The 26,274-nt window shown below is 36.3% G+C and overlaps 1 protein-coding gene across 7 annotated transcripts in view; it reads left to right on the top strand.

The window, feature by feature from the left end:
- Positions 1 to 26,274, top strand: part of LSM14A (LSM14A mRNA processing body assembly factor) — a 53,874-nt gene that overhangs the window by 14,605 nt on the left and 12,995 nt on the right. For 4 of the 7 annotated variants that reach the window (XR_011467691.1, XM_070387982.1, XM_070387981.1 and 1 more), the window contains exons 2-6: positions 9,760 to 9,923; positions 12,154 to 12,283; positions 21,074 to 21,196; positions 25,681 to 25,857; positions 26,133 to 26,198. Coding sequence is in view for 6 of the 7 variants with exons in the window: in XM_070387982.1 (XP_070244083.1) it covers positions 9,760 to 9,923; positions 12,154 to 12,283; positions 21,074 to 21,196; positions 25,681 to 25,857; positions 26,133 to 26,198 (660 nt within the window). In the remaining variant the exon portion in view is untranslated. The remainder of the gene's footprint in view (positions 1 to 9,759; positions 9,924 to 12,153; positions 12,284 to 21,073; positions 21,197 to 25,680; positions 25,858 to 26,132; positions 26,199 to 26,274) is intronic. The other 3 variants (XM_070387985.1, XM_070387983.1, XM_070387984.1) reach the window with 1 other exon arrangement.

The following is a 26,274-nucleotide window of genomic DNA, read 5'->3' as shown; positions in this document are numbered from 1 at the left end:
TAACAATGTGAAGTTAAGAGTATAGAGGACAACTACTCCTAGTTTCAGCATTCTATTCCAACTATTTACTGTCATTTTGTGTTTTCTCTTACTGCTATATTTGTAGGGGGGTGTGTGTGTGTGTTTCGTTTTTGTTTTTTGCCTCACCTCAAGGCATGTGGGACCTTAGTTCCTGGGAGACCTGGAATGGAACCTATACCCCTGCAGTGGAAGTGCAGGACTGCCAGGGAAGTCACTATGTGTGTTATTGAAGTAAAATTCAAATAACATAAAATTAACCATCATAAAATGTATGATTTAATCCAGTCACAGTGTTGTGTAGCCATCAGTTCAGTTTAGTCACTCAGTTGTCCAACTCTTTGAGACCCAATGGACTGCAGCACACCAGGCCTCCCTGTCCATTGCCAACTCCCAGGGTTTACTCAAATTCATGTCTATTGAGTTAGTGATGCAATCCAACCATCTCATCCTCTGTCGTCCCCTTCTCTTCCTGCCTTCAATCTTTCCCAGCATCAGGGTCTTTTCCAGAAGACAAGTCAGCTCTTCTCATCAGGTGGCCAAAGTATTGGAGCTTCAACATCAGTTCTTCCAAAGAATATTCAGGGCCGATTTCCTTTAGGATTGAATAGTTTGATCTCCTTGCTGTCCAGGGGACTCTCAGGAGTCTTCTCCAACCCCATAGTTCAAAAGCATCAATTCTTCGGTGTTCAGCTTTCTTTGTGGTCCAATTCTCACATCCATACATGACTACTGGAGAAATAATACCTTTGACTAGATGGACCTTTGTTGGCAAAGTAATGTCTCTGCTTTTTAGTATGCTGACTAGGTTGGTCATAGCTTTTCTTCCCAGGAGCAAGCATCTTTTAATTGCATGGCTGCAGTCACCATCTGCGGTGATTTTGGAGCCCGAGAAAATAAAGTCTGTCACTGTTTCCCCATCTATTTGCCATGAAGTGATGGGACCGGATTCCATGATCTTCATTTTTTGAATGTTGAGTTTTAAGCTAGCTTTTTCACTTTCCTCTTTTACTTTCCTTAAGAGGCTCTTTAGTTCCTCTTCACTTTCTGCTGTAAGGGTGGTGTAATCTGGGTATCTGAGGTTATTGATATTTTTCCCTACAGTCTTGATTCCAGCTTGTGCTTCATCCAGTCCAGCGTTTCTCATGATGTACTCTGCATATAAGTTAAGTAAACAAGGTAACAGTATACAACCTTAACATACTCCTTTCCTAATTTGGAACTGGTCCATTTTTTCATGTCCAGTTCTAACTGTTGCTTCTTGACCTGCATACAGATTTCTCAGGAGGCAGGTCAGGTGGTCTGGTATTCCCATCTCTTTCAGAATTTTCCACAGTTTGTTGTGATCCACACAGTCAAAGGCTTTGGCATAGTCAATAAAGCAGAAGTAGATATTTTTCTGGAATTCTCTTGCTTTTTCTATGATCAACGGATGTTGGCCTTTTTCTCTGCCTTTTCTAAATCCATCTTGGACATCTGAAAGTTCATGGTTCACATACTGTTGAAGACTTGCTTGGAGAATTTTGAGCATTACTTTGCTAACATGGGAGATGAGTGCAATTATACTGTAGTTTGAGCACTCTTTGACATTGCCTTTCTTTGGGATTGGAATGAAAACTGACCTTTTCCAGTCCTGTGGCCACTGCTGAGTTTTCCAAATTTGCTGGCATATTGAGTGCAGCACTTTCACAACATCATCTTTTAGGATTTGAAATAGCTCAGTTGGAATTCCATCACTCCCACTAGCTTTGTTCATAGGAATGCTTCCTAAGACCCACTTAATTTCACATTCCAGGATGTCTGGCTCTAGGTGAGTGATCACTCCATCTTGGTTATCTGGGTCATGAAGATCTTTTTTTGTATAGTTCTTCTGTGTTCTGCCCACAGTTTGAAGGACACTTACTTTAATTTCTCATTTCCCTTTCCCCAGCCCCTGGTGGCCACTAATGTGCTTTCAATTTCAGTGGATTTTCTGACTCCAGATAAATGGAATCGTAATATGAGATCTTTGGTGATGGACTTCTTTTACTTAGTGTGTTTTTAAGATTCATCATATTGTATTGTATTTCAGAATTTAATTCCTTTTTATGGCTAAATAGTCTTCCATTATACCAGATACATTGGGGGCTTCCCTGGTTGCTCAGATAGTATAGAATGTGCCTGCAATGCAGGAAAGCTGGGTTCAACCCCTGGGTCAGGTAGGTCCCCTGGAGAAGGAAATGGCACCCACTCCAGTATTCTTGCCTGGAGAACTCCATAGACAGAGGAGCCTGGTGGTCTACAGTCCATGGGGTCACAAAGTGTTGGACACGACTGAGCGACTAACACACTTTGTGTATTCTTGCCACTTCTTCTTAATATCTCTGTTCCTGTTAGATCCATACCATTTCTGTCCTTTATTGTGCCCATCTTTGCATTAAATGTTGCCTTGTTATCTCTTATTTTCTTGAAGAGATCTCTAGTGTTTTCCTCTATTTCTTTGCACTGATTGCTGAGGAAGCCTTTCTTATCTCTCCTTGCTGTTCTTTTGAAATCTGTATTCAGATGGTTATATCTTTCCTTTTCTCCTTTGCCTTTCGCTTCTCTTTTCTAAGCTATTTGTAAGGCCTCTTCAGACAACCATTTTGCTTTTTTGCATTTCTTCTTTGTGGGGATAGTTTTGGTCACCGCCTCCTGTTGCTGCTGCTACTGCTAAGTCGCTTCAGTCGTGTCCAACTCTGTGCGACCCCATAGACTGCAGCCCACCAGGCTTCCCCGTCCCTGGGATTCTCCAGGCAAGAACACTGGAGTGGGTTGCCATTTCCTTCTCCAATGCATGAAAGTGAAAAGTGAAAGTGAAGTCGCTCAGTCGTGTCTGACTTGTAGCGACCCCATGGACTGCAGCCTACCAGGCTCCTCCATCCATGGATTTTCCAGGCAAGAGTACTGGAGTGGGTTGCCATTGCCTTCTCCCACTGTGTGACAAACCTCCATCCATAATTCCTGGGTGATGCTCTGATATCACTCAGGAAATTCCAAGAGATTTAGGAGCTCTGTGTCAGAAACCAGGGTCAAAGACCAAACATTAGAACATAAGATGCCCTTAGTACATTTATCTTTTAAGAAAAAACAGAAATTTTGGAGCTCTGGTCAGAAGCTAGAGATGAGAACCTATTTATATGGGCTTCCTTGGTGGCTCAGATGGTAAAGCGCCTGTCTGCAATGTGGGAGACCCGGGTTTGATCCCTGGGTTGGGAAGATCCCCTGGAGAAAGAAATGGCAGCCCACTCCAGTAGTCTTGCCTGGAAAACCCCATGGACAGAGGAGCCTGGTAGGCTACAGTCCATGGAGTCACTAAGAGTGGGACACGACTGAGTGACTTCACTTTCACTTTCACTCTGGTGGCTTAGATGGTTAAAAATCTGCCTGCAGTGCAGGAGACCCAGCTTCAGTCCCTGGCTTGGGAAGGTCCCCTGGAGAAGAGAATGGCTACCCACTCCACTATTCTTGCCTGGAGAATTCCATGGATAGAGGTTTGATCTCCTTGCAGTCCAAGGGACTTTCAGGAGTCTACTCCATGATAGCCAGCATCATCATGTTCAGTGGTGAAAGAGAAAACATTCCCCTAGGAACAGAAACAGGACAAGGTTGTCCACTTCCACCACTGTTACACAGCAATGTATTAGAAGGCCTAGCCAGCACAGTTAGTCAGAGGGACTATACTGTCATGAAGTATAGTCCCTTTGATGTACTGTTTGATTCAGTCTGCCAGTATTTTGTTGAGGATTTTTGTGTCTGTATTCTTAAGAGATTTTCATGTAGTTTTCTTACGGAAACTTTGTCTAACCTTGGTATCAAGATAATGCTGGCCTCATAGAATGTGTCAGGAAATATTCCTTTTTCTTCTGTTTTTTGGAGGAGTTTGAATAGGATTGATGTTAATTCTTAAAATGTTCAGTAAAATTCACCAGTGAAATTTGGTATCGCCAGTGAAGTATGGTCCTGGTTCTTTGGAGGGTTTTGACTACCAGCCCAGTCTCTTGTTGGACTTGTTAAAGATCTGTTGAGATTTTCTGTTTCTTCTTGAGTCAGTTTTGGTTATTTGTATATTTCTGGAAATTTTTCTTTTTTGTCTAGATTATCTATTTTGTTGGCATACAATTGTTCATAGTATTCTCCTATAAGTTTTTAGTCTGTGTAAGATTGGTAGTAATGTTCTTGCTTTCATTTGACTTTAGTTATTTACATTTCCCCATCTTTTTCCTTAGTCTAGACTAGAATCCCAGGGACGGGGGAGCCTGGTGGGCTGCCGTCTATGGGGTCACACAGAATCGGACACGACTGAAGCAACTTAGCAGCAGCAGACTAGCTAAAGTTTTGTCTATTTTGTTGATCTTTTCAAAGAACCAACTTTTGGTTTTAATGATTCTGTGTCTCTGTTTGCTGTGTTGTTTATCTTGGGTTGAATTCAGTATTATTATTTCCTTCTGTCTGCTGGATTTGGGCTTAGTTTGCTCTTTTTCTGATTTCTTTCTTCTTTTTGTTCTCCTTTCTTTGAGTGCACTGGGTTTTAGTTGCAACACTCGGTTTCTTCCATCTTTAGTTGCAGCATGCAAACTCTTAGTTGTGGCCTGTAGGTTCTAGTTCCCTGACCAGGGATCAAACCTGGGCCCCCTGCATTGAGGGCACAGAGTCTTAGCCACTGGACCACAGGCAAATTCCTCTAGTTTCTTAATAGATGATTTGAGATTTTTAAAATATAGCATTTATAATTATAAATTTCTTTCTTGAGTATGGCATTCTTTATATCCCCTAATATTGGCAGGTGGTGTTTTCTTTTTCATTTGTCTTCAAGTTTTTTCTTTATTTTTTAATTGAAGGTTGATTGCTTTACAGAATTTTGTTGTTTTTTGTCAAACCTCAACATGAATCAGCCATACAAATTTTTTCTTAGTTTCCTTAATGGTATCTTTTTTGTCTTATTGGTTCTTTATGAGTCAGTTGTTTAATTTCCAAATACTTGTGATTTTCTAATTTCTCTTCTATTACTACTTTCTAGCCTTATTTCCATTTTAGTCAGAGAGGATACTTGATAAAATTCGATCCTTTTCATTTATTGAGAGTTGGTTTGGCCTAAAATTTGGTCTGTTGTGAAGAATGTTCTATGTGCAATGTAAAGTAATGTGCATTCTGCTGTTGTTGAGGGGGAGAAAAGATATTCTAAATCTTTTAAATGCCTTCTCCAGTGTTACTGAGGAAGTCAGTTTTGCCCTGCCCTTGAGGGTTAAAAAAATGGTCAGCCTCTCTGGCTGGCTTCTCAGTGAATTTTTAGGTAGATCATAGCATACAACCCTAAATTTTTGGAGGACAATATCCCTGTTCCCCACATGGCACCAGCAAGCTAGCCAGGAACATGGGCGACTGTCCCCATAGCTGCCTTTTACAGAGATGGGAGATGATGAATGGTAATAGCTAGCCACTCTGCAAAATGCCAGAATTCACCAAAAGTTAGCGACCTCTTTCTTCATTAGATGCTCACTTGGATTTTACAGGCATCTGGTTAGACTCCATAATTCCAAAATGGTTTGTTCAGATCGTTTGCCAGCCCAGTAGTTATTTGGGTAGAGGGACCATTCCTGGATCTTCTTACTCCACCATCTTGCATGATGCCCCTCACGCCTATGTATTTATTTTAAATAGTTGTAATCTTTTGAAATTAATAGTTTTATAATCTGCCTCATGAATAGCATGTTTAATGTTGTTGTATGTTTACCTAACTTTTTGATGTTACAAATAATATAGCAGTCTATTTTGGAAAAAAAAATGTGGACAGAGTTGTAGATTCTGAGTAAGAAATTACATTTAATAAATCATGTTATATTTTGACCTTAAGTACCTTTTCACCATCACTTGCCCAATAACTTCCAAACTGACCTTGTGCTTCCTTTTTCATTTTATCTTCCAAGTCACAGAAGGAAAAATACTGGAGAATGGTGGTTGCTAGGGGTAGGGGAAAAAGATGCATTGTGGTTCAATGGGCAAAAAGTTTTTAAGCAAGGTGATAAAAGTTGTAGAGCTCTGCTGTAATTTTGTTTGTAATTAACAATACTGTGATGTACATTTAAAATTTTGTTAAGAGGGTAGATCTCATGTGGTGTATTCTTACCACAGTGAATCTGATGGGCTAGAGTCCATGGGGTTGCAAAAGAGTTGGACATGACTTAGCAACTAAACAACAATGCGATTAAGAAAAATCGGGAATTCTCTGGTAGTCCAGTGGTTAGGACCTGGCGCTTTCAATGCTGAGGCCTGGGTCCAATCACTGCTTAGAGAACTAAGATGCTGCAAGCCCGGTGATGCGACCAAAAAGAAAAAGAATTGAATTAATAGATAACATTAACAAAATTGCTGGTGAAGTATACCTAACAATGGAGTTGTCTGCCAGTTTGAAAGGGAAAAAAAGTAAGGTAGCACGATGGAAGAAAGTATAACAAAGAGCTGAGTCTGCTACTTGGAGGCAAGGAAAGAGTGCCTCAGGATCAGGAAGAACCACACAGAAAGGACTGGTTACTGAGCCAGGAGGAAACTTGGGGTGAGTGGGAATCATATACTGTTCCTATGTGGTTTTCTATGTTTAGCCACTGCTCCCTAAAATACAATAAATAAAACAAAATAAAATAGCACGTTATAATAAATTAGGAATGAAACAATGTGATTTCTGACTGTACTGACGTAATTCCCTTATTAGCCAGTTGCACATGAGCTAATTCATGTATTAAAATTATTTGTAGCAGAATACTACTGGTAATTTTCTACTTTTTCTGTTCTTGTCCTGCTTTCTCTTTCTGCTCTTAGCATCCAGGTTACAGCCTTCACTACCTCTCATTTGTTCTGTTATCTTCCAGACATGTATACCCTTCTGATTGCTGTTCTAATTAAGTTATTCTTTATAATACTACAAGAACTGTCTTGAAAACATTAAATCTGATCAGATAGTCTCTATCATTAGAACCTGTTTCTCAAACTCTTAGTGTGTGCAAATCATTCTTCATGGTGTCTGTTGCCATAATTTTTTGCTTTGACTCTCCTGCTGTATGATAGAGATTGTCTTCATACCGTATTTTGGAAAGTATGCTTTTAATTTTCAGCTCTATTGTGGGTTATCTTTAGGAGTGCAGATAACAAATTTTTAAGCCAATGTATGTGAATTTATCAACTTCCCCCAATCTTTTATTAGGTAACTCCTTACTGTAAAAGTTGAGAGTATTCATTTATGAATTTCCTTTCATGTTTCCTTTGCTTCTTATTTTCATCTCCCAATTTTTGTGAGAATAGAGTGTGAAATAGATACCATCTTAACAGCCCATGGACGAAGAAGCCTGGTCGGCTACAGTCCATCAGGGTGGCAAAGAGTCAGACAGGACTGAGCAACATCACTTAACTTTTCTAACACTTTGTAACTTTGTAATGTTTTTCAGAACTATTAAATTTACATTCTATCCTAGCACCTTCAGTGGTAAAGAATCCGCCTGCCAATGCAGGAGTCATGGGTTCTATCCCTGAGTGGGGAATGGAGTAGGAAATGGCAACCACTCCGATATTCTTTCTTGGAAAATTATATGGACAAAGGAACCTGGCAGGCATGGGGTCGCAAAGCGTTGGACATGACCGAGTGACTGAACGTGCATGCACACTAGCACCTTGGTAAATTGTCACATACATTAATATGTTTAAATGATTTTATTGTCCATCTCTTTATTTTTTAATGCCATTGTCTCTGTGAGTTCTTTATTTTGATGTAGCAAAGGATAAGTCTGTATGGCTTATAGTGCACTAAAGTTCTTTTTTTTTTTTTCTGGAAATACAGTGAAACCTTCTCATCATATTTAGGTCCTTATGTCAGGAAATTTGTTATCTTTAGTTGCATTTTGTCTTACTTGTTCTGTTGTCTTTCTCATAGACTGTTCTTGTTAGGTTTATTCTGCAGCTATATTTGTCTTACCTCTTTTTTCTTTCTTTAACTCTATGTGTTTTCAGTATGTGAGTTTTATTTTTCTTAAGAATATAAAGCAGTTCTTTCTGAAATTTTCTTGTTTCATCTTTCTTTTGGATATATGGATATCATTTGAATGGTTTTGTTAAGCCTTGGATAGCCTAATAGAGCTTCTCTTTGGTTTTATAGATGGAAGACCTTTAACCCCACCCCACCTGCCCGCAGCTTCAGGATGAGCTAATTTGTTACCTTGGAGGTCTGGGACTTTATAAAACTTTGTATGGTGGTAATAGTGCTGGTGCTGAGTTTAGGAGTGAGATTGATCCGCTTGTAATTTTCCTAGCTTTCTTTTTGGTTAAAGGACAAAACGTAAAACCATGTCTGTTACTTCTGCCCTGATACAGTATTGTTTGGCCACCAGAGAGGGAGGGGAGCTTCAGCTCTGACATTCTACATCTTTTCCTTTATCACATCTGTGTCCCCATCCATCAAGTTGGAGTATGCCTGGGAAAATTTCTCAGCATGCTATATATGGATACTGGATTTGGCCTTCCAGAGTGGACTAACTCAAAAAATATCTGCATGATACTTTTTAATAAAGTTTTCTGGCATAGGTTTGAGGTATTTTCTTGGTTTAGGGGTATTTTAACTTTTTAATTTTCTTTAGTTATAGGGCAGAATAGTCATTTGCAAACCTACAGATGCCATCATCTTTTCCTGAAAGTCTCATGAGTACCTCAAAAAATTTTTAGGATTAAAAAAAGGCATTTAAGCAGAAATATGTATCTTCAGTCTAGCTATGGATAAGTTCTGCAGAGAAATATAAAACTTTGCACAGTGTTAAGGGATTTGCTTCCTCTAGGATACTCTTTAAATGAATAATATCTGATATGGCAAACTTTCTTATTTGGAGCTTCTGTGGGGATGTCAACATTTTCAGAAGTCTCCTCAGATAGTGAACCTGAAACTGTAGTATTGATAAGAAACTTTTGAGGAATTGATTTAAAATATAGATATAGATTTCTGTATCCTCTTCACAGAAAATCTGAGTCAGTGGATTCCAGAATCTTTTTTTTTAGCTAGTTTACCCTGAAACAGCTGGTCACAGTTCAACTTTGAATAATGCCACCCTGAGTGTTAGAATAGTCAGATTTAATTACGAGGTAGATATTTTAGGTAACTAGGGCATTTCAGGCTGTCCCATGGAGCCGAGTAGCTGACAGAGGCTTTACTTGGTTTCTAGAGGACGTACTACTAACCAAGGAAGATATTCTTTTCATTGTCTTATCTTAAACCTGAAGCTCAGTTTCCCAGACTTTGGGATTTTTGTAGATTGGGAAAATCTTCACTCAGTGAAGATTGACTATACACACACACACACACACACACACAACACACAAGTTGCCAGTTTTTTTATTTTGCTGAATGGGGACATTAAAAATAAATCAACAATGAAAGGGCTTTTTTTAGCACCTCTTACCACAACCACCAAAGATATAAGTAAGTGACAATGTAGAAAGAACACAATACTTTCTAATACAATATTCATAATACTGATAGTCTTTTAAATTGAATACATGTAACTCTATGCAAAACCCACTTTCTTTTCCACTTTTAAAAAGAATTTACTTTAGCAACAAATTAATGAATACTTTCTCATGGAAGGCGTTTAAGGACTGCTCCTTAGTACTGGAAACAGTGCACTGTAAGAGGCGCTACCTGAATACAGTGAGTAGACACCTATCTCATATCCTCTGTTTTCTTACCAGTTCGCTCCTTTGGTACAGAAGACAGACCAACAGATCGTCCAATACCACCTCGAGATGAAGTCTTTGAATACATAATATTCCGTGGGAGTGATATTAAAGACCTTACTGTTTGTGAGCCGCCAAAACCACAATGTTCTTTGCCTCAGGACCCAGCTATTGTTCAGGTAACATTGTAAATCTGTCTTGGAGTACAAATAAATTTCATACACATAACTAGCCTTGGATTTTACCTCGTTTTAGTCTTTTAAATTTTCTCTATTGAACATTCATGTAGCTTATTACCATTTTCTAGTTACCTAGGTACCCAGAATACCTGGGTAATGTTCTCATCCAGGTTTCTCTCTTTAGATGATAAATCGGAACTAAATAGAGTAAGAAATAGCTGAGGGATTTTTCTTTTTTTTTTCTTTTTCTTGGGCTGGGCCACACAGCATGTGGAATCTTAGTTCCCATGTGGAAGCCTGGAATCTTTACCGCTGGATCACCAGAGAAACCCAGGAATTAATTTTTATCATAAGAATTCTCTGATTGCAGCAACAAAGTAGCTAATGTTTATTGAGTTCTGAGTTTATGAGAAGCACTGTTAAAAGCACTGCACATATAATAAAGCAAACCTCACAACACTCTCTGAGCTTGGTACTATAGTTATTCTCTTTTTTTATAAGTGAGGAAATTGAATTAGAGTCATAATTTGAACAGACCCAGGCATTCTGGCTCCAGAATCCAGGATCCATTCCACTATATTATTCACATATATTCTATTATTATATATTATATTATTCATACGTGGTTCATTTTACAAACCAGGGTGATAGTGGCTACTCTTAGGTATGTTACTAGGTTTAATGAGAAAAATGCTGAATCACGTTATATGTTTGTATAGTGTACATGGAGTGTTATATAGTCAGCACAAACACAAAAGGATTTTAACATATACAGATATATTATTCGATTCTGTAATAAAGTATTAAAAAGAAGATCCTAAGGCTTCTCATTAAGAGAAATTTCAAAATTTGTGTATTTTATTAAAAACAGAAACATGTGATGTCTAATAGATTGCAAATTATGAGTTAAAGAGGATGTTCATTATAGTACCTGTTTATATGTTAATTGGAAATACATAGAAACTCTGGATTTCTACTATAGCAGCAGCACAGGAGACAGGTTAACATAAGAGTATTTTTAGTTGTGGGCATAACTGATTGAAAGCTTTGTTGCCCCCATGTGACTTTCCTTCTGAATCCATTTTCTTTCCAACTTTTTTTCTATCAGAAGCCTTTGGTAATTTGCACTAAATTATGCTTGTTGGCTTTTTTAACTTACTCTTTTATGCTGAGAGTGATAAAAATCTTAGTTTTTCACAAAACTGATTGTTAAAAACACACAAAATGTATATGCATTATCTTGCAGAGAATGTACTTTCCAGCTTTTAAAAGGAAATACCTAATGAACGCTCCTAAAGAAAATATTAAGTGCTGTGTAAAATTAAAATGGGAGGGGGGGAGAGAAAAAGTACCTTTTAACATTTATTTACTGTTTTTTCTGAATACAAGATAAGCTTTTTATTAAGAAATGGCTGGGACTTCCATGGTGGTCCAGTGGCTGAGACTTCACACTCCCAGGTCAGGGGGCTTGAGTTCGATCCCTGGTCAGGGATCTAGATCCTACAAACCGCAATGAAGATCCTACATGCCACAACTGAAGATCCCTGAGAAAATGCAAACTTCTTTAATGCAGGGAGAAAAGGCATGTTCTCGTGTAAATAGTTGCCTGCACTGAACAAGGAATCTTCTCCAGGCGCTGTTCCAACTCAGGGATCAAGTCTGGGTCTCCTGCGTTGCAGGCCGGTTCTTTACTGTCTGAGCCACCAGGGAAGCCCCAGCATAATAATAACTATATTTAAAGTATAAATAGTAAATGATTTTGTATGGGATAGTCTCTTTCCTGTAAATGTAATAGTATACCTCTAACGATTGAAAAGAAGAGTAAAATCAAAAGTGAAATATCTTACAAGACTGAAACTTAGTACTGTTGATATAACCAAATTTGATTTTTCTCGTATTCTTTCTTTAAACAAAGTTCATTTACTTACTCAGGTAACTTTTCTTTGGTTCTTTCCTAAATCTGCTCTAAAATGAAACCTAAAAGAGGAGTTCATTGTAGAAAAAAGTATTTATAAATCACATTAAGTATAATTGACAAATAAAATCAAATATTGCAGTCAGATTATTCAACTGTTATAACATTAAGTGCATGTTGCAAGTTGTTATAATTGCTTCTGTGTCTAGTAATTGTAATTTAATAGTTTTCTTTAAACTGTAAATATGCAAATTTATTTCCATTATGTACATATTGTTTAGAGCCTGATAAATTAACCCATAATCTTTTCTTCAGTCTTCACTAGGTTCATCTACTTCTTCATTCCAGTCAGTGGGCTCCTATGGACCTTTTGGCAGGATGCCAACGTACAGTCAGTTCAGTCCAAGTTCATTAGTTGGACAGCAGTTTGGGGCTGTTGGTGTTGGTATGTTGTGCTTTTTTCCTTTCTTTCTTTTTTGTAATTTTCCTGTCTTTATCATAAAGATGTATAAAACCGTCCACAAGTTTTCAGACATTGTTTGATCTTCCTTTTATAACCTGTTATTTTGAAGACTTTGGTCCTTAATGATTAGTGGTTCTATAAAGGCCATCTCTTAGAATAGTAACTTTTAAAAATCTAGGTATATCCAATTACCAAATTTTATTGAATATTATTTTAAATTTACACAAGATATAGCCATTTATTTTTAAAAAAAAATTTTTTTTTAGCCATTTAAAATAAACATTTTTTTCCAATAGGATGGGTTTTCAAAAAGGGAAATGGAGATAATCCTGTTGTTAAGGAATAGTAAACAACAGTACGGGCTTCCCTGGTGTCTTAGTCATAAAAGAGTCTGCCTGCAATGCAGGAGACATGGGTTCAATCCCTGGACTGGGAAGATCCCCTGGAGAAGGGAATGGCTATCCACTCCAGTATTCTTGCCTAGAGGAATTTCATGGACAGAAGAGCCTGGCGTGCTACAGTCCTTTGCATAGGGTTGAACAGAACTGAGCAACTAATATACACAACACTATAGAAAATATAGACAGGCTAGGCTAGTAACAGTCCTACTTGTGACTAGAAGACAAAGGCTCTCATGTACAACTAGATATAATGAGATGAACTTTTTTGTGTTTTTGTAGCTGTGCATTTTACCTTTTAAGTATACCTTTATTGATTTCATTGAAATAATCACTTATCAGTTTATTTCACTGAATCACAAATCCAGTTTTCAAGTTTATCTTGAAACTCATTAGTATATTAGTAGATTTTATTAATTAAGTAAACTTCTACACTGATATTTTACACTCTTAAAAGAAGAAATACAACTCTTAGAAAACGTGACTTAGGGTTTATAATTGGTAGTGGTATTGGTGGTGTTCATTTTGAAACTACTTTTTGTATGTATAATAGGATAAGGCATATGAATAATATATTGATGTTGATAAACGGTATTTTTACCTTGGAGAAGGGAGATACACATATTGAATGGGGAAAGGTAAAGAACAGTGTTGTGGTAGTGAATGTGAATTGGAGGTATAGGTGTGAACTCATTTTTTTAAAACTGAGTTTTAAAAAACTTTTTTTTTTTTAAAAAAAGTTTTAAAAATGATTATTTCCTGATTCTGTTCATAGAAAAGGCCTAGAAGCAATGATACCCAGTAGCAAAGGACATGTGTAGACCCAGTTCTTGCTTTCTAAATACTTTTCCCCACTAAACGGAATCTAGGCCCCTTTTAAAAACAAGAAAAAGGAAACTCTTTTTTTAGTAAAATAGCACTAGCTAAGAAATATAAGGAATGGTGGACATAGAAAATCACCATTGTTAATCTCTAGTGAAATAATTAGCAGGGATTAGCAGTGGATGCTAAAATCATTGGGTGAATGAGATTGAAACAGGATATTAAAATAATCTTAAAGTATCATCACACAGTTTACTTGTTAATTACAAAGGGAGAAGATGTACCTTTATAATGGAGAAATCTGATGGTCAGTCACCATCTTAATTAATTTGTCAAGTTTGGTATTGCCATAATTATTGATTATATGTCTTCTGGTGTGATGATACATGGGAGAGGTGTAAACACCTTTACTTCTGGGCATTCTTGCTAAAACTGCAGACTCTAACCTTGAAGAAACTGACATACATTTTCAGAAGGTCAGGTTTTTCAAAGGATTCAGTGTTGTGAAGAAGAGAGGGAGCAGGGCTGTTTTAGACTTGGGAAGACTGAAGAAACATAGCATCCAAATGTAATATATGGTCAGATCCCAAGTTTCAGGAAAAGCTGATAATAAAGAATGTTTTAGGGACTAGTGAGGAACTTTGAGTGAGGACTAAATGTAGGATGATGTTCATTTTCTTAGATGGTAATGGTATTGTGGTTAACCATATAGGAGAATATGTTTTAGCGAGATGACTTTAGTACTGAAGGGTGAAGAGTCAGATTGATTATGGCATATGTAGGTGAAAAGAGAAGTCTGTATATCGCAATATGAAAAAATGAAAAAAATGGGATAGGCGTGGTGAGAAGTTAGTAGTTGGTGAGCTAGGTGAGGAATATATTGATATTCAGTGTACTCCCTTTTTTTGACACAAGTTTGACATTTTTCAAGTTTATATATTTTTGTTGGGGGTGGTAGTTCTTTCATCTCTAATCAGAATTTAAATATTTAATTACTTCTTGGATAGGTGGAATAACTTTGGTCCATGTACCTCCTAATCCTACTCAAGGAAAGATCAATGTTAACTTATCCATGTTAAATCAAGGTATACCCTATGTTATTAGAATCCTATTCTGAGGATTCAAAATAAGGGACAGTTGCAAATTATTTTATCCTTTTGAGATTCCTTTCACTAAGTTGAATAGTTAGCTAACGTCTGTATTGTTGTACTTGCCTTCTACATTACTGTGAAGTTGCATGACAGTATTTATAAAAGTATTTGAAACAGGGTCTAACACAAAATGTCTGCATAGTAAATGCTGCTTTTGCTATTCCTCACATCCTGCTCCTCTGATCAGAGTATTTTGTGGTGGTGAAATACATTAATATATTCCTTATAAATACTTTTATCTAATTGTTCTTTGAATGTCAAAACATAGGTTTTACTTGTGTTTTCCATATGAGTAGACTAGCTTTTGCAGTAGCAAATTATTTTTGATTGTTTGATTTCCATACTGGTAGAATAATTTGTGGAGTGGCTAATTAAAGAACTATATATAGTATTTAGAAATAGTTAAATGAGGAGGAGGAAAACTGTAGCATTGATTAAGGTGGCAGATGTTCTTTAGAAACAGAATTAACTCAGATACAGTTTGTGTTGATACAAATTAAGCCAGATTTTAATCTAAGCCTCTTGTTTTCATTTTCTGTGCCTAGTATTCTGATGTAAAGAGAACGTTTAAATAAATTGGGATTACTCTACTGCTGTTTGGGGGAATTTTTTCCATTTTAATTTTCATATGTTATCATCTTTTTATAGTTTTATTTGCAGTTTATATCATGAAGGATTAGTATCTGTAATATCTAAAGAGCTTCTGAAAATAAAGATCTACAACCCAGCAGAAAAATAGATAAAGATTAGGAACTAACTTTGCCTTTTTCAGAAAAAAATACAGATGGCCCTTAAACATGGAAAGATGCTTAAATCTTGCTTATGGTGAGATAATTAAATCAGCACCACAACACCATTTCTCATTATCAATTTGACAGAAACCCAGAAGTTTGAATATATTCTGTTTTGTCATGATTATGAGGAAACAGATACTCTCATACTTTGAAAGAAATGATGCAGTGCGTAGAATTACAACGTTATTTTTTTAAGCTGACACTCAGATTGTTCTTATGTGCAAAGATTAGGTCACTACTGCCTTTAATTCATAGGCCTTTAGGAAAAATTAATTATCTCAATAAACTGAAGCAGCAAACAGCCATGGCGTGCTTTCTCTCATACTACTCTTGTGCGCAAGAGGAGGTATATTGCCTGAACAGTCAGGCAAATGAATACATTTTAGCTGCTTAAATAATCAAATCATACTGGACAGTGATTCTCTTAGGTCTCTAGTGTTTTGTACAGATTAATTTTTAATCACTGAGTTTAATGAACACTTAACTTGCTTATGAACTTTATAAAGTTAGTATAAACCAGGAGAGTGTTTCCTGCATTAAGAATGACAGACTAAGGATTATTAAAGATCTACTTTGGAATTCCCTGGCAGTCCAGTAGTTAGGACTTTGTGTTTCCACTGCAGGGGACCCATGGTTGGGGTAAACTAAGATCCCACATGACATGTGATGTGGCCAAAAATAAATAAAAGACCTACTTCAGTAATGTGTAAAGGAATTGAACATTCCGGTTAAAAGGCAGAGATCATCAAACTGAATTTTTTAAAAAAGACCCTGTTAGGTTCTAATGAGGCAGATGAAACTGGAGCCTATTATACAGAGCAAAGTAAGTCAGAAAGAAAAACACCAATAGAGTATATTAATGCATATATATGGAATTTAGAAAGATAGTAACGATGACCCTGTATGCAAGACAGCGAAAGAGACACAGATGTAAAGAACAGAGTTTTGGACTCTGGGAGAAGGCAAGGGTGGGATGATTTGAGAGAATAGGATTGAAATATGTATATTATCATATGTGAAATAGATCGCCAGTCAGGTTCAATGCATGAAACAGGGTGCTCAGGGCTAGTGCACTGGGATGACCCTGAGGGATGGGATGGGGAGGGAGGGTCAGGATAGGGAATACATGTACACCCATAGCTGATTCATGTGAATGTATGGCAAAAACCACCACAATATTGTAAAGTAATTAGCCTCCAATTAAAATAAATTTTTTAAAAAGACCCTGTTATATGATAAGAAAAGTATGTTAGAAAAATTAACGTCAGACAGAACTGCTTAAAGATCAGAAGTACTGCCAAAGATACAGAAGGATTCTTTATAACAGTACAGTGGGCAGTTCATCAGAAAGCTGTAACAATCCTAAATGTGTATGTGACTTTTATAAAATAATACACCAACACCAACAATTGCAGAATATAGATTCTTTTCATGGAGAAGGCAATGGCAACCCACTCTAGTATTCTTGCCTAGATAATCCCATGGACAGAGGAGCCTGGTGGGCTGCCGTCCATGGAGTCACACAGAGTTGGACGTGACTGAAGCGACTTAGCATGCATGCATGCGTTAGAGAAGGAAATGGCAACCCACTCCAGTATTCTTGCCTGGAGAATCCCAGGGACAGAGGAGCCTGGTGGGCTGCTGTCTATGGGATCGCAGATTTGGACATGACTGAAGTGACTTAGCAGCAGCAGCAGATTCTTTTTAAGTAAGTGTGGATCAATCATTGGGATAGATCAAATCTTGGTCTATAAAAGAAGTTACATTAAATTCAGAAAGATTGAAAGCACGGTATTTTCTCAAACCACAAAGAAGTTAAGTTTGGAGTTAATAATAAAGATAACTTGAAAAAATAGACAAGTAATTAGAAGTTGAACAAACATAAAATCATTAATGAATTAAAGAAGAAATCACAGGAGAAATTAGAAGATATTTTAAAATATAATGATCATAAACCACAACATATCAAAATTTTTGAGTGGAGCTTAAGCATTGCTTAGCTCATACCTTAAACACATATATAAGAAAACAAAAATATTTTAAAATCAGTGCTCTAAGCTACCAGTTTATTAAGAAGGGTAAAACAAAAAAAGGAAAGAAAATTAGCCCAAAAGTACTAGAAAGAAGAAAAAAATTAAAACAGGAAATAGAAACTAATAAAAAAAAGTATGTATATATATAATATCAATAAAGCCAGAAATTGGCTTTTAAAGAAATTTCATAAAATTAATAATCTTCTAACAAAACTAAACAAGGGGGAGAAACTCAAATACTGATATCAAGAACGAAAGAGTAGACATCACTGTAGATCCTAAAAGGATAATGTGAAGATACTGTGAACAACTTTATGTCAACATACTTGTCATTTTAGATGAAATTGCCAAATTTCTTGAAACTACAGGTTTCCTAAACCAATACAAGAGAAAGTATAATCTCACTAGCACTCTGTTAAAGAAGTTGAAACTGTAATTTAAAATAAAGAAAATTCTAGACTGTTTGCTTTACTGGTAAATTCTACCATTTAGGGAAGAAATAATTTTACCAATCTTTCAAACTCTTTGAGAGAGTAAAGGAGAAGAACACTTCCTAACCAGGTAATGAAGGCAAGATAAGATACCAAAATGTAAGTGAAATTACAAGAAAATAAAATTACAGCTAATTTCCATGAACATACATATAAAAATCCTCAACGTAGTCTTATCAGTGGAAGTCAGCAATTCATAAGAAGGTTAGTACATAATGACAAAGTTTATCTCAGGAATGCAAAGATGTTATAACATTTGAAAATCATTGGTAATTTACCACATTAACAAAATGAAGCAGAAAAGCTGCAGTCCCAAAAGATATAGAGGAAGTGTTCAATAAAATTTGATATCATTTATCAACAACTAAGGAATAGGAGGGAATTTCCTCATTTGATCAGTGAAATGAAAAGCTTGCATACATAATAGTGGGATAATGAAAAGCTTGCATACATAATGTGGGATAATGAAGGCTGTTCCCTTAAGGTAAGGAATAAAGTGAAAGCAGAATTGTATCTTATTTCATGTAGTGTTCTTCTAGAGGTTCCTAGTCAGTCCAACAAGGCAAGAAAAAATAAAAGATTCAGAGATTGGAAAGGCAGAACTAAAAATGTCATTATCAGAAGGTGACATGATTCTGTGTATAGAAAATGCAAAGAAATATTAAAACCACTAGAATGAATAAGTGAATTTAACATGGTAAGGGATACATGGTAAGCACACAAAAATCAACCCGATTTTTATATTCGGAATAGGCAGGTTGACAAACTATGGCCTGTGGACCAAATCTTGCCAGCCTCCGGTTTTATTAGAATACAGCCATACCCATTTATTTGCATGTGTGGCTACTTTTACACTACAGGTGCAGAGTTATATAGTTGTAATAGATCATGTGGCCTGAAAAGCCTAGAATATTTTATTTACCATTTGACAAATTATAAAATTTGCTGATCTAGAACAGATTATTGGTAAATGAAATACAAAATCCAATGCAGCTTATAATAGCATCAGTAACATCAGATACCCAGGAATGAATATAAAAAAAGATATTTAAAAGCCTCTGTACTAGTGGTTCTCAGTAGAGGGAAGTTTGTTTCATCCCCCTCCCTCAGGGGACATGTGATAATGTTGGATGACATTTTTGGCTGTCACAACTTGGGTGCTACTACTATCCAGTGGACAGAGGCCAGGGTTGCTGCTTAACATCCTATCATGCATGGGACAGCCCTCAAAACAAAGGATTGTCTGGCGCACCATGTCAGTAGTGCTGATGCTTGGAAAACTGCTGTTCAATGAAAATGACAAAACGTTGCTGAGAGAGATTACAAATCTACATAAATCCATGCTTAGGGGTTAAAAGATTCAGTATTTTTATGGTGACACTTTTCCTCCAAATTACAAATTTACAGGTTGAACACAATCTTAGTAAAAATCCCATCACACTTTAAAAAATAGAAATTAACACATTGATCCTAATATTTGTATGAAAATACAAACTATAATAACCAATATACTCTGGAAGAAAGAGGAAGTTTGAAGTATATGCTGTTTCAAGATTCAAGACAGGGAATGATCAGTACAACAATAGACAAACACAGGTAGAGAATAGAGGGTTTAGAAATAGACCTATTTAAGTGCTGACTTAAGACAAAGATGCCAGTGCAGTTCAGTGGAAAGGAGGAAATCTTTCCAACAGATAATGTTGCAGCAGCTGGGTATCTATTTGGAAAAAATTAACATTGATCCCTCCCTAACCCTATGCATAAAAGGTAATTTGAGATAAATCAGTAGCAGAATTGGCATGAAGGAGGTGGGTGTTGTATGACCAAGAGCTCAGAAAAGAGATGGAGAATATAGAAGAGTTTTCTAACCAGAGGGCAAGGAGTAGGAGGTTGAGTCAGGTGAGAAAACAGAGCAGGGTGGGGGTTGCCTACGCATCATCAGAGTAGTCTATATCTTGGTCATTACCTAGAAATGCTAGGGATGAGGGACTCAGCATTCTACAGAACTATTGAGAGCACTAGTCTCAACATTTCTGGGCATGTTGTGGGAGATTATGTTAGGCCTCTCCTTAGCTGACTGAGGCCACAGACTGAATGGATTACAACTCTTAAGGAATCCCATTCATTCTTACTGTCTGAGGTGCTGTGATAAGTTCTGCTGCCCCATTAATTAGGGGGAAGTCAGAGGCAAGGCTTAAAGAATATGTGAAGGTAAGTAATGGTTGAAGGAACTAGAGTTGCTTAGCTTGAAAATAAGATGTGAGGGACATGTCCATAATGTTCAAGTAATTTAAAAGCAGGTAATTAAACTTCTGTTGTGGAGTAGACATGAAAATAATGAGGGGAGGGGTAGGCAGATTGGCGGGGGGCGGAGGCGATTGCTTATAAACTAAAGCAGATAGAGGTGGGTAAGGAAGACTGTTGAAAACCTATGTAGATTAAATATTAAGAGATCACAGCATGTGGAAAGTGATTGATTCATAAATTCTGAAGAAATGTAGAGAAGATTGACATAACCTAATATAGCAAAGAATTGAGTCCTTTTGAGGGATTTTTTTCTTCTTCATATTATCTGAGCTTTTTGTGGTTGCTTTAGGCAGAACATAGCCCCACAATACTGTCCTGAGGAGAAGCATTAAAATGGACTGGAGTACATTGTCCATTGGAAATGCTGGAAAAGCTCTTTGTAGACCTGTCTGCTGATTTGGCTATTTATACAGATATTTGGTTTTAAAATAATTGAACCTTCATGTTAGTGTTGAATATACCATTTCTGCTACTTCTCTATCTGATGTGCATTCTGCTGTCCTACCTGTATAACTGCTCAGGACAGTATTGCATATGTTACAAAAATCGTTTCCAAAGAAGCTGGAGTACATATGGGCTTGCTTTTATATGTATATACTGCCAAAATTTTCTCAAAATTATTTTTTGATTCAGTTTCATTAATTTCTAGTATTACTAACTTGCTCAGGTGTTATGGGGAAGGACAGTTATCATCACTAACATGGTATATTACTTTATATAATAGAAAGGTTAAAAAAAAATTTTTTTTATTTTCATTAAAATTTTTTTTTTTTAAGCCGGAAGCTCCTTGACATCCTTTGGAACAGAAGCATCAAGCAGCAGTGCCCTCTCCCAAAGTAGTGCGGTTGGTTCTGCCTTTACACAGGATTCAAGAGCTCTAAAAACACAGCTATCTCAAGGTAAGCTGTTTTTTCCTTCAAAAATTTCCATTCTAAATTTCTGTGGTGGTTTTTGTCTTTCTTTGAATGGAAGAGCTTTTGCAGATTGTGAATCACGTATATAATTTCTATTTAGCTCTTTTTAAATTGTCATCCAAATAAGTACATTATTGAATGACTTCCACTGTTTAGACTTTTCACAATTCTTAGATCATAAAATGAAAACGGTGAACACTGTTTGAATTTTTTTTTTTTTTTCTAACAAAGCGATTATATTACTTGTATATGGTGGTTGAGTCACTAAGTCATGTCTGACTCTTGTGATCCCATGGACTGAAACCCACCAGGCTTCTCCATCCATGGCATTTTCCAGGCAAGAATACTGGAGTGAGTTGCCATTTCCTTCTCTGTGGGATCTTCCTGACCCAGGGATCTAACCCGAGTCTCCTGCATAGCAGGCAGATTCTTTACTGGCTGAGCAACCAGGGAAGCCATATATAATATGTACTTGTATACAATACTTAAAATATTATACTCAGACTCACTACTGAGGATGAATTCTCTGAATTTGAAATAGTAGCTGAGGAAACAAGCTGTTCCTTATGCTGTTGCATCTTTCCTAGCATCCTCATAATCTAGAGCAGTGGCTCTCAGTGTGGCCGCCACCTAGAACCAAATCTAATCTGGAATGCTTTAAAATGTAGATCCTGAGAACTGATACATAAGAATCCTGGGAGCTTGGAGATCTGCATTTTAATAAACTTCTTAAAGGATCCTGTTTCATTTGTTTTTAATTTTGTTTTTCTACCAGCCAGTCTCATAACCTTCAGTGATTCTAAGATTCCTTGTCTTTATCTGCTGCTAAAGTAGATGATACTGGCCCATAGCTTTATATGGATATTTACTTTCAAATAAAACAATGTAAAGTCATTTCAGAAATACGCTGTAATCAGGACAATATTTTCAAAAACTCTTCAGGGTAAAATCAAGCCAGTGCTAAACATAATCCTGTGTATCTCACTTTAGATATTTTGAAATAGTTGTAGTTACTCTTATTCATATTAACTTAATTTTTAATTTGTTAACATTCTGAAGATTTCTTATAAGTATTAATAAATTAGAAATAGACTAAGTGTACTGTATAGCACAGGGAACTATATTTAATATCCTGTGGTAAACCATAATAGAAAAAAAGCATGAAAAAAGAATGTGCGTGTGTGTATGTATATAACGGAATCATTTTGCTTTACAGTAGAAATTACACAACTTTGTGAGTACTTCAATAAAATACATCTTTAAAGAAAGAATTACACTCAGCATAGGAAGAAAATAAAAATACTTGATTTCACTGCCCAGAAATAACATATTTATTTGCAGATTTTAACATAAGATTTCCTTCTGAGAGAAAATACTTACTCTTTTTAAGCATTAATTTTCTGTACTATAAAATAGGACTTACTGATAAACTAACAGACTTATTGTAAGGGTTAATTTTTTAAAAATGTGTGTAGTGCCCTCCGCATAGTACCTGACAGGGAACATGCTCAGTAGATGTTAGCGGTCTTAATTAATAACTAGCATTAACCTTAATATTGAAGCACCAGAAAGATTCTTATTAAAATCATAATAACTCTGGATCTCATTGCTGCTCAGCATTGTTCTGGAATTTTTAGCTATGTCAGGAAAAAGAAAGAAATATGAATACTAGAATTAGTATTATTTGTCGATGGTAACATTCTTCTTGGAATTGAGAATTCACTGAAAAACCTAAAACTAATAAGGGACTTCAATTAGAGGTAAAATGTAGAGAATAAGTACAAAAATCAATAGATGTCCTAAAACCTAACCCACTGATTATTAATGGGGATAAAAGAAAATGTTCACAATAATGAGAAATAGAAATTATATAGAAAATATATAATAAATATGACCAGCCTCTGATGAAAGAAAGTATAATAGAGGGACATAAAAGAAGTTACCTATAATCAGAAAAGCATATCTTATCTCTAAATACAAAGATTTAGTTTTAGGAAGACTTTACTTCTCATAATAACTTTACTGTACTTTGTAAGAGAACCTAATAAAATACATACACAGACTGTCTTAAAAGCATGCAGATACGACAGAGGATGAGATGGCTGGATGGCATCACTGACTCGATGGACTTGAGTCTGAGTGAACTCCAGGAGTTGGTGATGGACAGGTGATGGACAGGACCCCATGCTGCGATTCATGGGGTCGCAAAGAGTCGGAGACGACTGAGCGACTGATCTGATCTGATACCTAGACATGTTTTAAAAATAAAAGTAATGAGATAGGGCTTACCTCTTAATAAAGTATACATAAAATAAACAATGCAGGAATAAATTTAGAGATGAATGGAGCAAAAGTCAGAAATACATCCAAGTATAAATACGTAATTAATATATGATAAGGATGCTGTTTTTAAATTAGTGGAGAAAGACTTGTTGTCCAGTAAATGATGTTAACAGATAACTGTCTGATCATTTGGGAAGTTAACTCCAGAATTCTTCCCTCATACTTCAGACTAAGTTTTAAATAAATTAAAATGTTTTTTTAAAAAAAATTTACAAGAAACAGAGAGGAGGCCTGGGGTTCTGCATTTTAATTTCACCAACTAAATTTCTGAAATTTATCAAATTTTAACGCCTAGAATTTTCTTGCAACTGGGAAGATAAGAATGAAGGTAACTTGAGGGAGTGTGTTTATAATAAGAGCTTTTGAGTTTTATGTTTGCATGTATGCTAAGTTGCTTCAGTTGTATCTGACTCTGTGACCCTATGGACTGTATATAGCCTACCAGGCTCCTCTGTCTATGGGATTCTCCAGATAAGAATACTAGAGTAGATTGCCATGCCCTTCTCTAGGGGATCTTCCCAACCTAGGGATTGAACCCCATGTCTCTTAAATCTCCTGCATTGGCAGGCGGATTCTTTATCACTAGCACCACCTGAGAAGCCCCTATATAAATAAGATCATTTAATGGACTATCATAAAATTACCTATAAACAGGGACTTCCCTGGTGGTCCAGTGGTTAAGCATCCATATAACATTGCAGGGCACACAGGTTCAATCCCTGGTCAGGAAACTAGGATCCTACATGCTGTGGAGCAGCTAAGCCCTTGAGCTACAAGAGTCTGTGCCACAAGGTCCCACATGACATGTTGAAGATCCTGCATGCCTCAGCTAAGACCTGATGTGACTAAATAAACAGAGATTAAAGATAGAATTACCTAAATAACAAGCTTTTCAAAAAACATAACACTTGTTCAGTAAATAAATCACCTTTATTTTAACAAATAAATACTTCTGTAAGGTGATAAATAATTACAGAAATTTTTCTCTTAGGTCCAAACTTACATAAACTTGCACCATGATTTCCCATTATAATTAATGGGAAAATTACAGTGTTTCTGTTGTTGGCAGACTGAACTGTGACATTAATGTAATGCTAGAAATAGTGACACACATTTGTTGTTGCATACTTTAGATAACCATGAACCAGGGGAGGATACTGATAAATAATCCCTGAAGCACCTGGTGCACAACAGCCAGTGTGCTATCAGCACTCGGCCAGGTCACCAGTTTGGAGCCTGTGCATAATAGCACAGGTAGATAGGAACATTTGCAGCATATTTGGGATTTTTTTTTCTTTTACATAAAAGTGAGCATTATTTTTTAAAGCAAAACCTATTTTGCTACAATATCATGGGATGTGAGAGCACGTTGAGCAGAGATTTACAGCAAACATAGGGGACAAAAGCATGATAGGAGCACCCAGTGTTACACTCTTCTGTTCATACTGTGACCAGGCTCTGACTTCATAAAAGGAAAAATGGAATTTGTAAGTACCAAACCATATTAAGCAAAAACTTGCCTAGAGATCATTCAAATAGCAAAGATTGAGTATAGTTATTATGTAATTATCTGAAGGTTTTATTTGTTGCTGGTCTTTTAGTATTAATTACCCAAGCCCCTAAGGTATTGAAGAACTTCATTGTACTTTCTAATTCTTTACTTCCTTTATAATACTTACAGATATAAGTGTATCACTTTAGATATATCTTCAGAAAACACTAAAAAAGTTAAAGCCTCTGAAAATAATGACTAAAGTGTCAGTATAATCTTGTGATTGTGGTTGTTGGGGAAAGCCTACATCTGATCTGCCTAAATGCTCTTTGATAATATTCATTTGATAATATTCATTCATACTTAGAAATACAGATTCAGTTTTCACAGTTTTTTGTTTGTTTGGGTGGGATTTATTTTTACTTTTTTTTCTTCTTCTTTTTTTTTTTTACAGTAGTTAAGTGAACAGCCCACTAAAGATAATTTTAAGTTCTGGTCTAATAAGTAGATGGATTCAAATTATTCAAAGGATTTGAATTGGTGGAAATAAAGCTCTAGATGTATTTTTAGGGTCTAGATTATTTTGAAACCCCCAAAGGTTAGGGTAGTTTCTTATCTTTTGGTTACGTTTTAGGTCGTTCAAGCCCTCAGTTAGACCCTTTGAGAAAAAGCCCAACCATGGAACAAGCAGTACAGACCGCCTCGGCTCACTTACCTGCTCCAGCACCTGTTGGGAGAAGGAGCCCTGTATCAACCAGGCCTTTACCATCTACCAGCCAAAAACCAATAGAGAATCAAGAGCACAGGCGAGGTAGAACTTTAGCTGTTTACTATTTCTTGATTGACCGGTCAGCATCTTCCATTCAACTTATTTTTATTAAAAAGATTTACTTTATGTGAAATGATCCTAGAAGGTGTAAACTGAACTTGAGAGAATGTTCGTTCAGTCTTTCAAATTCTACTCAAAGTAGTGATGGTGGTGGGGTTATATGGATTTTTGGGTTTGTTTGTTTTTCCATTTCTGACTTTCCAGAAGTTTTTGATTATGTGTCCCAAGTTGACTGTCACTTTCTGTATATTCTATAGCTGAAGTACATAAAGTCTCAAGACCAGAAAATGAGCAACTCAGAAATGATAGCAAGAGACAAATAGGTAAGTTGTTACATGGATCTGAAAGTCTAATCCTCTGCTTTTCAATTAAACATTTGAAATGTATGATGTGTAATTA

This window comes from Bos mutus, chromosome 18 (genome assembly GCF_027580195.1).
Source record: "Bos mutus isolate GX-2022 chromosome 18, NWIPB_WYAK_1.1, whole genome shotgun sequence".
NCBI lineage: Eukaryota > Metazoa > Chordata > Mammalia > Artiodactyla > Bovidae > Bos > Bos mutus.
The sequence above is the reverse complement of the archived record's forward strand: the minus strand, read 5'-3'. Positions and strand labels throughout refer to the sequence as shown.